Below are 13,019 nucleotides of genomic sequence, written 5' to 3'. Positions count from 1 at the left end.
AACCCCACCCTTTGTCCTGACATAACTACTCTGACTACTCTCCTTGCAAGCCAACGCCGTCTTTACTTGCTGGACACTTCAAGCCCCATTTTATTCCAAGTAACTGAAGATGTGCTCTGAAACCCTAATCATCCCAGCGGTATCCATCAGAGCTGTTTCTAGTGACGTGGTCTCATGCAAGAAAACATTTTTGCTTATATAGTAGGAAATGAGCTTTCCTGTGCACAAGTTACTCAAAAGAGGGATTTTTGGTTATTGCTTTCCAAGACATCTATCATTTTTTTACAGGTAGAAAGTCAACAGAACAAAAAACTAACATGTATAGGAAGCAGAGAAATCCTTAGTTTTTCAGTTAGTTTTTTTTATTTCAGTCAATAGTTTAACAAGTGCTTAAACTTCCCTGGCAGTTCAATCTGGAACATAGTTGAGAAGAAAAATATCTTCTATAACTTTACAAAAATAAAAAGTTTTTTTTTTTTAAAAAAAATCCTGCACTTTAAGCAAGCATACTCCAACTCAAGCAAGACAGACACTATATCTTAAAATACGGACTTCTGTTCATAAAAATGACATTCTACCGCAGCGCAGCAGGCACAGTATGTAAACAGTATAGAAACAGAGTAAGAACACTTGTTTGGATTTTTCTGATCCCTTTTGTCCTTTTTCTTAAATAGAACCTGTTTAAACAATTTATCTGAGAACTTCTTTGTGTTACCATTTTTTCTGTCAGGTGGCTCCTTGAGTAGGATATTACTGAGGGAAAAACTTTCACCCGTCCTAGTAACATTGGCAGTTGTTGAAGATACCAACACTAATTGTTTCATTTTTGTACAGCTGCTGCATTCCATATGGGACAAATCACTCGGTTTGTAGGTCTTCCACTGCTAAACTACTTGCAGCTTAACTTCTTTGGCAGCCAGGGCTGCCAGCACATGAGATCAGGTTGGAGAAATAAAATGAATGGAACATACTGTGTCCCAAATGTATATGGTGCTGTGCAGCAGTTAATTTAGTGTGTGATGAAACCAAAAGATCAAGGGAGCTTAGCTCCTAGTTCTGTGCCTCTAGCCTAGGAGAAGCCTTGCAGAGAACATGGATTGGCAAATAAGCCGTGCACTCTGAAGACTTACTTACATCTTTGTCCAATTTGGCTTCTATTGGCTAATAGAAAAATAAAAAATATATAGGCACAAGGAGGGAAGCTGGTGCAGCGTATGCTAAGAACACAGATCATAACATTGTGTTTCTGGTCAACACTGCAAATAAACTAGAGGAGCCCCAAATCAGATATCTGGGAGTGCATTCTGAAGGCCTTTTTCAAGTGCTTCCTCTTTAACTATCTCTAGGTGACAGAAAAACAAATGCAGTTCTTGTACAATTTGTACGTTGGTCATGTTTGCATTTAGTGTAAGGGTAAGCCTTGGAAAACCTCGGTCTTTGCAAGTCTATGGTTCAAAACACAGCAGAGACACAAATGTGCTTTTCAGAGGTAAGAACTAGACACGCCTTTCTCTTGCAACTGGTGTAATATTTCTGACATGGAACAATTTAAAGAGGAGCCACGAAGCACTAATAAACTGTAGATCATTGCCCTGATGCATATAGAAGGTCATGCTATGGAGCAGTTCTTGGCTTCAATCTTGCATCACCAGCACGTGCAGGTTTCAGCTGGGACTGAGCTGTGTGTGGCACTTGCACAGGGAAGGAACAGGGTCTGACAACTCCCAGCCATTGATATTTTTTCCAGAGATGAGTGCCTAACATGGAAACGGTCGATGGTGGTGGAAGAAGCTTGTCTCGTGATCTGAGGAACATCATGCCATACCCATCCTCATAAATAAAGACATAAACATGACTTCACTCATGCCACTGTGTCTCGAACAGAAGTCAGAAACAAAGCCCAGTGTATGAAAGGACTTGTTTAACTATCTTGTAATAGCTCAGTAGCTCAGTTGGAGATATGCTAGTGTAATTCTGTTGAATAAAAACACTCAAATCCAGCTAGAGAGAATCAAACTCCTTCCTGGTTCCTAGCTTCTCTTTCAGAGGCCTTGTGCCTCCTTCTCGACCTTCTAGTTAAAACTCTGCTCCTGTTGCCTCCTTATCAGCAACTGATCCAGAACTGACTCCTAAGTAGATTTGACTCCGTGGAGCAGAAAACCATCAAGAAATGCTCATCAGAGCAGCTGTTTTTAATAGAGCTCAATTCATCATGGGGAGTTGGCTTTCCGCTCCTCCCAGCAGGCTGAAAGAGGATCTGGTATCAGATAGATGGATGGATGCTTTCGCTGGTGACTACTGAGCCATCCTGAGGTCTGTTCCTGACTTGTAATGAGTTTTCTGTGACTTTTCATCTCTCTGAGGAAAAAATATGAAAGGTGTGACCTGATCCAGCAGTGAGTCTATGATGCTGTTACTTCTCCTCTTCCTCCTGCTGTCTCAAAACCAGGTGAATCTGAGGAAATTCACATCTGAGGCTGATACGAGCTTGGAAACACTGTCAAGAAGGCACAGCCTTTGAGGAGGTGGGGAGCTGGAGCACAGCCGTTTGCTGCTCGAATGGCTTTTTCCTGCTAGCAAGGTCCATGCTGCCAAAGAATGCTTTTGGTGTAGCAGACAGTATGGAGACTCACCTATGTGAAGCTTGAAGACCCTCATTCAAGGCATACTTTTCCTATGATGCTGAAAATAACATATTTAAGGCTTTTTTTCTCCCACAGTAGTGGAATGGGCAGCTAGAAGCTGCTGTTACTGATGAAGAAATGCCATGACCTTACTCCTTACGTGTCTTGTGCAGGTTCCTTCTCCTCCTGCAAGCCAAAACACGTGTGTGTATCAGTAAAAGCTGCAGCCCACATGCCACAAGGTTAAGCCGCGCCCTCAGCTCGCTCCCCATTAAAACGGGAGCATGGTTCACCTATGAACTTGTACCTCCTTGCTGGCCTTAAATATCTCCCCTCCTTCCTCCAAAGTCTGCTCTGACCTGCATCGGTGCGCATGAGGGTGTATTTGCCACTGGGACAATCCTGAGGGTTTCCAGGGCAGGCTTTAGTTGAAAAACACACGCCTTGAGGGGTTGTGCCTGTCCACCTTCTCAGCAGCGTCTCCCCAAACCAATGCTAATTTAAGGTGGGTGAAACCATGGTATGTGTTGAGACGTTCCAGCAAGGAGAAGAGGGAGGGGGCAGCTGCATTCGCGCAGCTCTTGCTCCTGCCTCTGGTATGATGGGTCCAGTCTGCCTCTCTCTGACAGACGGGGGTCTGTTTCTGCCTGCTTTCTTGTTCTGCTAGGGTCATGGTGTGCTTGCTGCTGGAACCCGTTACTAGCTCCTGCATAAGATGGCATCATTAAAAACATGCTGCTGAATAGAGTTGCAGAACACGTTAGACCTCACTTGCTTCTTTACTTTGTCCACCTGGACAACACAAAACCCACGGCATGAATACTGCACATGGAGTATATAAGGGCCTCAGGAATATGAAAACAGGAGAAGTCCCTGCAGCCTTATGTCAGCAACTTACCTGTGCTGCGTGCGTCCCACAGGAAAATGCTGCTTCTCTCCGGCTTTAAGGGGGCTTGGTTGTAACTACTCACTAGATACAAAGGGAGGCCTCCAAGCAATTACATAGCTAAGGAACTTGAACGAGAAAATATTAAACCACTGGTGATTTTTACAACTTAATGATTGTAAAAATAGCTTAAATTACTTGGAATATTTTCTTTTTTTTTAATTAAAGGGACCAACCATTTAGCACTATTTGAACAGAGAGGGCTGTTGATTTGCGTTTCTTTTTGCGTTAGGAGCTGTGAGATAACGATCAGATAAATCTTTGTGGATTTCCTCCTTATATACATATCTACATCAGAGCTGTGAAGTCAGAGGGGGAAGCCGCTCTCAGAATACTGGCACAAGGCCGAGCCCTTCCCCAGAGTTAAATTCCGACAAGAAACCCAGTGTTGGGGAGAAGAGTACCACAATGGTAAGATGGCAGAGACGACTGAAGCAGGATCATAACGTTCACCCCAGCAGCTGATAAAAAATAAAAGGAGACCCCCTTCCCCTCCCTCCCCCCAAAAGTCTGCAGTCCTAAAGTGCAATTACTTTTGTGCAGTCATGTCAGGCCAGGGATCAGACTGGATGAAGTTCAAAGCACAAACATCAAACGAGTGCCGTTCGGGATTCGAGGAGGAGGGGGGAAAGTAAGGAGAAGAACAACAGTTCTCAGGCATTCAAGTGCATCAAGAAAATAAATGTCCATTTCTTTTGGAAGAAAAACAACCACCAGTCTGGTGGAATCCTGGATTTGTAGTCATGAAAAATAAGGGTATTTTTCCACTTCTAGCTGAGAATGTCCCAGTATGACACAGTACAAATAAACACCACCAAGGCAAGAGCTGGGGCGCTGGGATGTTTTTCCGGTGCTCTGCTGCTATACAGCCTTATTTTATTCTCCTCTGGTGACTCTTCAGATCTGTGTACTGATGAGGCGCACTGAATTAAAGGCATCTGGTAGGAAGTGGCTCTCTTCTCCGGTCGGTCAGGGCTGGACCCGTCGCTCGGCCTCTGGCCGTTGTACAGCAGGTACCTGCCCCGGGCGTCCTGCTCCATTTTGAAGATCTCGTACTCGGTGTGAGGTAGGCGGATGCCGAGCGCGATGCAGCCGTTCGTGTGGGTGACGTCTTGCTGAACCCCAACTTGCCAGGACCCCTGTGCTCCGCACTCATTCCCGTTGAAGACATTGAGCAGAGAGGCTGTGGATATATCCATCGGAGTGACCTTCATGTGATTCACTGCCAGAGAGGAAGAGAGGACCTATCATCAGAGGGATGAGGACGAAAGCAAAGACAACGCAAGGATTGGGGTGTACCTGTGACATCAGAATTGCCTCTCCTTGTCCATTCTGAAATCACTTTCTCATATGGCAGGTGTGGCCAGTGAATCTATTTGCATCATTTTATGTCTTTGATGTGATTGCTTCTCACACAGAACACACACACACACGCAAACTCAGTTGAAGAAAACCTGATGGCCACATATCTCAGTCAGAGATTAAGCAGAGCTTTTCCTAAATTCCAGACAATCCTTTACAGATAAAGCCTGCTTGGTTATATTAGGAGATAGCTAAAAGGGGAAACAATAAAACTTGACTCATGTTTTATTACCGTCCATAAGCAGGGCTGTTTATAATTTTCATCATCTTTTTAACATGTTACCCTGTAAAGCTGATGAAATAATTAGTTCCAATTGGAAATCTTGAAAAGTATCACAGTTGCATTATCTTCCTGTATTACCTGTCCTTTTTTGCATGAATTATAAAGTATTGCTGAACTATAGAGAGATGCTTTTTTCTCCTATCTAAACAGTTGCTGTAGCTTGCAGTATCAAATGTAGAAGTGCTGCAGCTTCTGCAGTTCCAAGTTGCCTGTATTTCAAAGGAGCTTAAGGCACATAAAGTTTGATTTTTCAGCCAACTTTAAAGCTGAGACAAGCCAAATTGAATGAGCCTATGGAAGCTGAGTAAAGATTATTCCTGGTGTGTGTTTGAGACTGTAGATCAAGAAAAGGGGATCTGAATGGATCAATGCTGGCCAAAACAGAAGCAAATAACCAGCCCTCATGCCTCCCAACACACCAAAATCCCAAATTCTCTTGCAAGTCATTAACAGCGTATAGGTCTTTTTATAGTAAGATTTGTTGGGAGTTTTATTCTGAGGTTTTATAAACAGATACTCGACTCAATGACTCTACAGTTCACGTTATTTGTCCTAGCTGGTGTAAGAGGTCATCTACAGAAAGTGAATCTGAACGTTTTACCAAAGCCAAATTAGTGACCTTGTAGTGAGGTAAGTTGGCATGCCATCAACCAGAAATTCAAGCAAAAACTGGATTTCACCCCAGGAGCTGAGCTAGCACATGCTGCATGCAGCTATAAAGAGCAAAAGCTCTGACAGGTAAGAGCATTTCCTGCCTCCTGTGAAGATCACAGATTAGTAAATTATTTCTTATAGTTTGATGCTTTCCTAAATTGGAGCCATGCAAGAAGCTATCTGTTTCTCACGTGGTAACTGAAAGAAGGAGGAGAAGAGCCCACAGAGTGCTTGGGACTTCCAGAGACTCTGCTGGGGCTGGCACCATGGCAGGATGTCGTGTTTTGGAGATGTTTGCTTGTGTGAGTGGTTAAAGCCGCAGAGCTCTCCCTAAGCAGAGTGCTATGGGGGTGTCTGCACAGTAAAGCTTCTCAGCTGCAGGGACCCAGCTGGCATCATCATGGAGTGTGGCTTCCCAAAGTAGGCAAGGGGTTTTGGTTAGATGCTGCTAGTCGTCACTGTGGTGGGATTAATCGGAGCTGTCTTTAGGGACATTCTTACTTGCTCTAGGGCTCCTTGGAAGGTGATGAAAAGACATCTGCTGCTACATGTTTTCAATAGAACATGATTTATACCACTTCTGACCTGGAATGCTTTCTGAAGGTGCTTTTTTCTATCTACTGAAGGAGCCCTAGGACACATCTAATCTCAGACCCTTTGCTTAGATGCTTGAAGTCTGGCCACTGGACTCCAAGACTTAGTGATGTGAAATCTTATTTTCTTGTGCTGTACTTAAAGATCTCTGCCTTGAATGTGTATTGCATCAGTGATGCGAAATACCGTGTAGCTGTATAGCTTGGCTGGGCACTCACACGGTGCCTGAGAACTTCCCAAGCAATGACTAACTCCTGAAAATGACAGAATGAAATCATCAGCAACCAAATCGTTATGAGCGAACTCTGCTCTGGTCCGTAACTATGTGACCACCTCCGCCCCCAGTGTCATGAGCCACTCTACCTTTGAACACAAACTCCGTGCCACCCATCACTTTGGATGAGTGCACTCCCCGGCTGTAGCGTCCCTTGGCGTAGATGGTGAAGGTGGGGTGCTTGCAGATGGGGTCGGAGTAGTGGTAGTAGTGACCTTCCCAGGTGTTGTTATTGTCATGGAAGATGAAGTGCCGAGTGAGGAAGAGGACCTCTGGTCGCACCTCACAGCGCTGGCTCACCCACTCTCCGTGTAGCCCTATAGTCAGATCTGCCTTGGGGGGTAAGATGGGAGGATGGTGCTCGTCTGACCGGTAGATGATTCTGCACGCGATGCACGTGCGGTCATGGTTCTGAAATGAAGCAGAGAGAAACCCTCGTTAGGCATTATCTGTGATAGAGGGCAATGAATCAGGCCGTCTGTTTCATGTTGAAGTGACACCAGCTCAATGTTTTAAAGAATATATTGTTATTTTTATCTTTTTAACATTCTCCTGCAGATTCTTACTCTTCAAAGCACCTGAAACATGGCACCATTTGGTTTTGTATGACTGCACAGCACAAGTGAAGTTAGGAGATTAATTCCCTCCTCTGCATTTCTCTGAAATTAACATTTTAGTCCAGCTTTTTATTGGATTTAGAAAAGGCCAACTTTATCCTTCAAATCATACAAGAAGCCAGCAGATGGTAATTTACCTGGGACTTGGCAACTCTTGTGTTAGAAATGAGTATGTTTGCTGAGCTCTTACTTTGCATCTATCTTCCTTTTAGTTGTTAATTCTGGGTACCATGGATGGATCCGAGTGTCCTAAGTACATTTTTCAGTTGGGTCGCTGTCTGAGAGAACAGTAACCAGCTATTAACGAGCACCAGAGGGCTGGAGCACCTCTCCTATGAAGACACGCTGAGAGAGTTGGGGTTGTTCAGCCTGGAGAAGAGAAGGCTCCAGAGTGATCTTATAGCAGTCTTCCGGTACCTGAAGGGGGCCTACAGCAAAACTGGAGAGGGACTTTTTACAAGGGCGTGTAGTGATAGGACAAAGGGTAATGGCTTTAAACTGAAAGAGGATAGATTTTGATTAGGTATAAGGAAGAAATTTTTGACATTGAGGGTGGTGAGGCACTGGAACAGGTTGCCTAGAGAAGTTGTGGATGCCCCATCCCTGGAAGTGTTCAAGGCCAGATTGGATGAGGTGTTGAGCAACCTGGTGTAGTGAAGAGTGTCCCCGCCCATGGCAGAGGGGTTGGAACCAGGTGATCTTTAAGGTTCCTTCCAACCCTAACCATTCTATTGTAAACTTTTTCAGCTTTTCTGAGCCTGAACGCAAGCTAGTGAAAGACAGGGTATGGCCAGCTGCCGCCAGACATAGTGAAAGCTTTATGGTCCTCTCCAGCGAGAACAGGGACTGTGGTGCCTGCCACGCTCTGCAGCCACTCACCGCTGTGAGCTGAGCTCCAGCCGCAGGCAGCCAGGTATCCCCAACCCCATCCCTGAGCACCGGGGGTGTCTTATGACACGGGGTGCAGGCTCCAAGTCTGTGGCAGGAGGGGAGGGAATTTCATGATGATGCTTCCATGTCCTGACATCAGAAACCAAAACTAGAGACCCATACGTTGTTCCGAAGGCTAACTGTTTCTGCCTCTCCAAGGTTTTCTCTTGTTGGCCCAAGAATTTGGCTTAGCTTTTCTCTTTTCAAACTGTATTTTTCACTTTTTCAATGGCAAAAGAGATGGCAGCATTAGCATTTGTCTCTGCTCTGCTAAACCTTGAAGTAAATTTTGTGTACCAATAAAGGATTACAAAACTAATTTTTTAGCTCACCTCATTTATGAAAAATAATTAGATCAAGAAGAATAAATGCCGTCTCACAAGATAAAAGCAGTGTTTTCTGGTGTACTAGTGCCTTCTTTGGGTTGGAAATGTGCTGTTCGTTTAGGTCTCGGGATCTCTGGTCGGCTGGTGACATGGGGAGGGGCTGTGACCTGAGCTGGAAGCACGCTTATACTCGGAGTGAAAGGGAAGGACCACACAGACAGCTTGTCCCTTCATCTTTCAAGGACACTGGATCCTTCCTGGAGAGAGGAGGATGCACTGGGTGGGCTGCTCACATCTACCTGGTTCAGGTGAGGTGTTTTCCTGAGGTGCAGTTCAGAGTGCACCCAGTTAAGAGCTGAGGCTCCCCATGCAGCCATCGGGGAGAGATACAAAAATATTTTTTCTTTGCGCCCCTTTCCAACCCTGTTTTCTGAGATCTTGCTGAGCTCTCCCTGTAATGTAAATGCTCATATTCATCGCTCGTACTTTAAAGTCCATGTGAGCTGCTTTGGAGTCAGCATTTCTTCACTTGCTGCCTTCAGGGGCATCATTTACACAACCTTCATTAGTGCCCTGAGTTTCTCCAATAATATGACCGTAGGTAGCTTCAGACAATCAACATACAACTCCCACAATATATCCCTTTTACACATATTAAACAGGGTTTATCTTTGCCCCCAGACCAGATAGACACCAAAAGTCAGTGAAATCAGTGAGAAATCTGCTGTTCCACATCCCTGAGATGTAGAATAATGGTCTACGTGTAAAATAACTGTAAATGCTGTAGCTCAAGTCGATCTGAACCAGTGCTGGCCAACAGCTCTGCTTTGAGGAGGAAGGAGGATAGACTTGGTGACCTCCAGAGGGTCCTTCCACCCCAAAACACATGGTATTCTGGGAACAACGCGTCAGCATGCTATTAAAGTGGATAAAGTTCTTCCCACTGTGGAGCCCGTTACCTAAATTCTGCAAGCAGGTGCAAGGGCCATTAGTATCTTAGAGAAAATACAAAGAACATTTAATTGAGAAATTTAACTGCAACCGGTGAAGTCAGTACAGACTCATGCCATAGTAACTGACAGCAGAGGCTGGTGCAAAACATCTGTTTTTTCTGAACACTGAAAGCACAGATAATGCATAAGGACTGTGAAATGGAGCAGTTTTCTGAAATTGCAAGTTCCAGTTTGGGTTTTCTGATGGTCAAGAGAGGAACCAAGATCCGGTTATGTTTCCTATTTTGCTCTACATTTCTTGTGTGACCTTCCTCTGTGACTTAACCTAATTTCATAGAAACACAGACAATTACAGCTCTTCTGTTTGGGACAGGAGTGGTAGAGGGCTAAATAAAGACACTGAGCTGTCAGAAAGGAGACAGAAATTTCAGGGACCTCGATATGATTAAAAATAAAATAATTATTATTTTAAAAAATGTGTGTAGCTCTATTCCTGGAACAAACCTCCAAATACAATCTGACAGAAGTCCAGTGTCCACCTTCCTCTTGCCTGCAATAAAATCTCACCAGGTTTCATCTGCAAGCTTCTCTGGGATTTACAAAACTGGTCTGTTGAATCCCTCGCTCTCTTCAGAGGATATCAGTCATTTTTCTCCGGAAAGTGGTCTGCTTCAATGGCTGGTTTGCGGCTCAGGATTGCTGGGGGCCAGATGACTTATGAATAGCCAGGAAAAGAGTTGGCGCTGGGGAAGGGCGGAGACTGCCTTGGCATATCTCGAGCAGCGGCAGAGCCGTCCTGTTTCCCTTGAGCTCCAGCCGTGAACGGAGACACCAGAAGCTGAGCGTCCACCCTGTGCCAGCCAGTGCTGCTGATGCTTCAAGAAAACTGTTGGATGAGCTGTGCAATTCCATTCGCCTCCAACCAAAGCACCAACAAAATGCACATTTTTGAAGTGTAATAGAAATAACGCTTTTCCTTCTTGGAGATCAACATCCAACAGATGCTGCCGCTGCCTTGCACAGACCCCTGCAGTGATCCAGCCCACAAGTTGCTCTCTGGAAGATGACGGTGTTTCTCAAGCACTCGGTTCTCCAGTGTGGCCGTCCTGCCTCGCTGCTCCCTGACACTTCAAGGGCTAATAAACTGCACCGATGACAGTAACTTTATTGCTGTGATTGCCCCACTCACGTAAAGTGAAGCAAGAAAGTGAGGAAAAGACAGTGTAATAAAACTAAACATGGCTTATACAAGCTGAATTGGTCAATAGTAGGAAGCAATTTCTGCTACAGTCCCTTCTCTGTTGAAGTGAAGTTGAAGGCTCTTATCATGTCAAAGAGGAGACCTTGGCAGAGCAGTGTGGTGGTTTGGTTTATATTCACATTTTCCTTTCAGGACCCTGTCCTCCACAATCAGTTTGTAAACCAAAGGAATTTAATGGGAAAACCAGTGGTTTCTCTTGCCCTTGTTCAAAATCTGAAGAAAAGCAAACAGGAACCCAGCCTGTTGTCTTCTTGGTCACCCTTGGCTGTTTGAGGGATTCTTCTGTTGTTTCTCACGTCCAATGAATGGACAAGAAAGAGATCTGGAATCAGTCCTATTTGCGGCAACTTTTTTTAACCAGGAAGGACTATCAAGCATAAATGTTCTTTTTGCCATTTTTCTAGCAGTGATTTTAGGTTTCTTCTCTCCTCTACAACATTAAAACCCATGGCTATTAGCATTGTTTGATGTCTTCTCCATCATACTGAGAGTGTAGAAGGTGGAGACTGGTCACACCTGAGGTTGCTTAGTCCCTTGGCTGTGGCCAGCAGCAGAGTGGATACAAAAAGGTCCACGGAGCTCCATAGTGGAAAAAAAATACAAAACTACAAGCAGCTCCTTTCTTCTTATCAGGCTTGGGTTGATGTCTTGAGGCATAAGGAGGGGTTACATCGCAAAGCTTGTAAAAGTTGTGCAGTGTGACTAGGCTGGTTGTCACTGCGTGGTGAGCGGAGGTGACTCCTTGGGCAAACTCCAGGAAAGTCCAAGCTAACTCACAGAAATCGAAGTGAAGTTCAGCAGTATGAACACTTGCCTGTAGCTCATCTGGCTCTTGGACCTCTGCGGTCCTGAACTGCTGTAACTCTGTGCAGCCCTTCTAATTTCGAAGGCTTTGCACCAGCTCTGAAGGTCTGGCCAGCTGCACTGCTAAGAAGGGTCCGTCCTGCCTGCCCGCTGGTTATGGACGGCGTGCCTGGGCAGAGGGGCTGAGGCAAACGGGCACTCTTTGCAATGACAAGGGAGTGGGACAGGGAGAGGTTGGGGCGGTGAGGAGGGAAGCAGAAGCATCCCTCACACAGGTTGGCTCAGGCAGCTCACACAGCTGTACCTGAACGCATTCCTTCCCCCAGATCAGTGCTTGAATGTAAGCTTACATAAACCTTTTTTATCTTTTTTTTTGCTGTGATACTATCTTTCAGAGAGTTATGAACTTCTTAGTGGAAGAACATGCCACATGTAAACTCCCTCGGTATGATTTTTGTCCAAGTAATGGACAAGAGAAAGATCTAGTTTTGTTATGAGGCAATTGGATTTAATTATGGAGTAATTTATGTTTAACAATTGACTGTATTTTTCACTGTTGCTTTTTCAGGTCGGCCGCTTTCGGCTCTTAATTACACTAGCTAAGGCCTTGCAAATCACTCCCTTTCCGTGAGTTTCAGGGAAAGATTATTTTCTAAAAACAGACGTTCAAAGAAAACAGGGAACAGAGGCAGAGGACATTCAAGTCCAAACACGATTAAGTACTCTCTAATAAAAAGCTCATTTGGGCATGACATAAACTAAAAAGCAATAAAATGAGCAGTGGACAGGATGAACATCTGTTCTATGTTTTGATTATCTTAGGTGTACAATGCAATACTTTTAACAGCGGGGTTTTGCTGAAAGGACTGGCCCCTGAAACAGCTGCTGCCCAGTGACTGGAAGATCCCTTCCCATGAAGGGTGCCTCCTTGCAGCTCTGCAATGCTGAATCCATGGTCCCCCAACTCCAACTCCTCACCCTTCAAAGCCAGTTTCTAAATTAATCCATGAGGCCACGTGGGCTGAAATAAGCCTGAAGCTCTGGCTGGAAAGTCCGTTCTTGTACTTGGGGAGAAAATAGTTTTGTGATCTGAAAATTTCCACCGACGTTTTTCCTTATCCCTCCCTCCTGCTGCCTCAGCTGAAGCGGTAACAGGGCCAGAGAGCTCTGGAAGCCAAGCAGGGAGGTTTCTAATAAAAAAAGCAAACAAGGATGAGGTTCCTTGATCTTTTTCCCAATTGCTGTGGCTAGTCAGAAACATAAACCCTCTTCAGCATAGTTTAATTTTCTCTTAAGTTCTGTGGGATTCTATGGCTGCCTAGGACTAATTTGCCTCTAATCAATTCATAGTGTTTTTTATGGCCTAGGCCAGAAAACCATCACGCAACTGG

At 44.8% G+C, this 13,019-nt stretch overlaps 1 protein-coding gene across 1 annotated transcript in view; it reads right to left on the bottom strand.

The window, feature by feature from the left end:
• Positions 1–4,340: 4,340 nt before the first annotated feature.
• Positions 4,341–13,019, bottom strand: part of APCDD1 (APC down-regulated 1) — a 28,013-nt gene continuing 19,334 nt past the window's right edge. Inside the window, exons 4-5 of the mRNA XM_086609199.1 lie at positions 6,827–7,148; positions 4,341–4,792 (exon numbers count right to left, since the gene is read on the bottom strand). Of these exons, the coding sequence (XP_086465325.1) occupies positions 4,341–4,792; positions 6,827–7,148 (774 nt within the window). The remainder of the gene's footprint in view (positions 4,793–6,826; positions 7,149–13,019) is intronic.

Source organism: Tauraco erythrolophus, chromosome 3 (assembly GCF_009769465.1).
Source record: "Tauraco erythrolophus isolate bTauEry1 chromosome 3, bTauEry1.pri, whole genome shotgun sequence".
Lineage (NCBI taxonomy): Eukaryota > Metazoa > Chordata > Aves > Musophagiformes > Musophagidae > Tauraco > Tauraco erythrolophus.
Note: the sequence above shows the minus strand (reverse complement) of the source record. Positions and strands in the feature narration are given on the sequence as shown.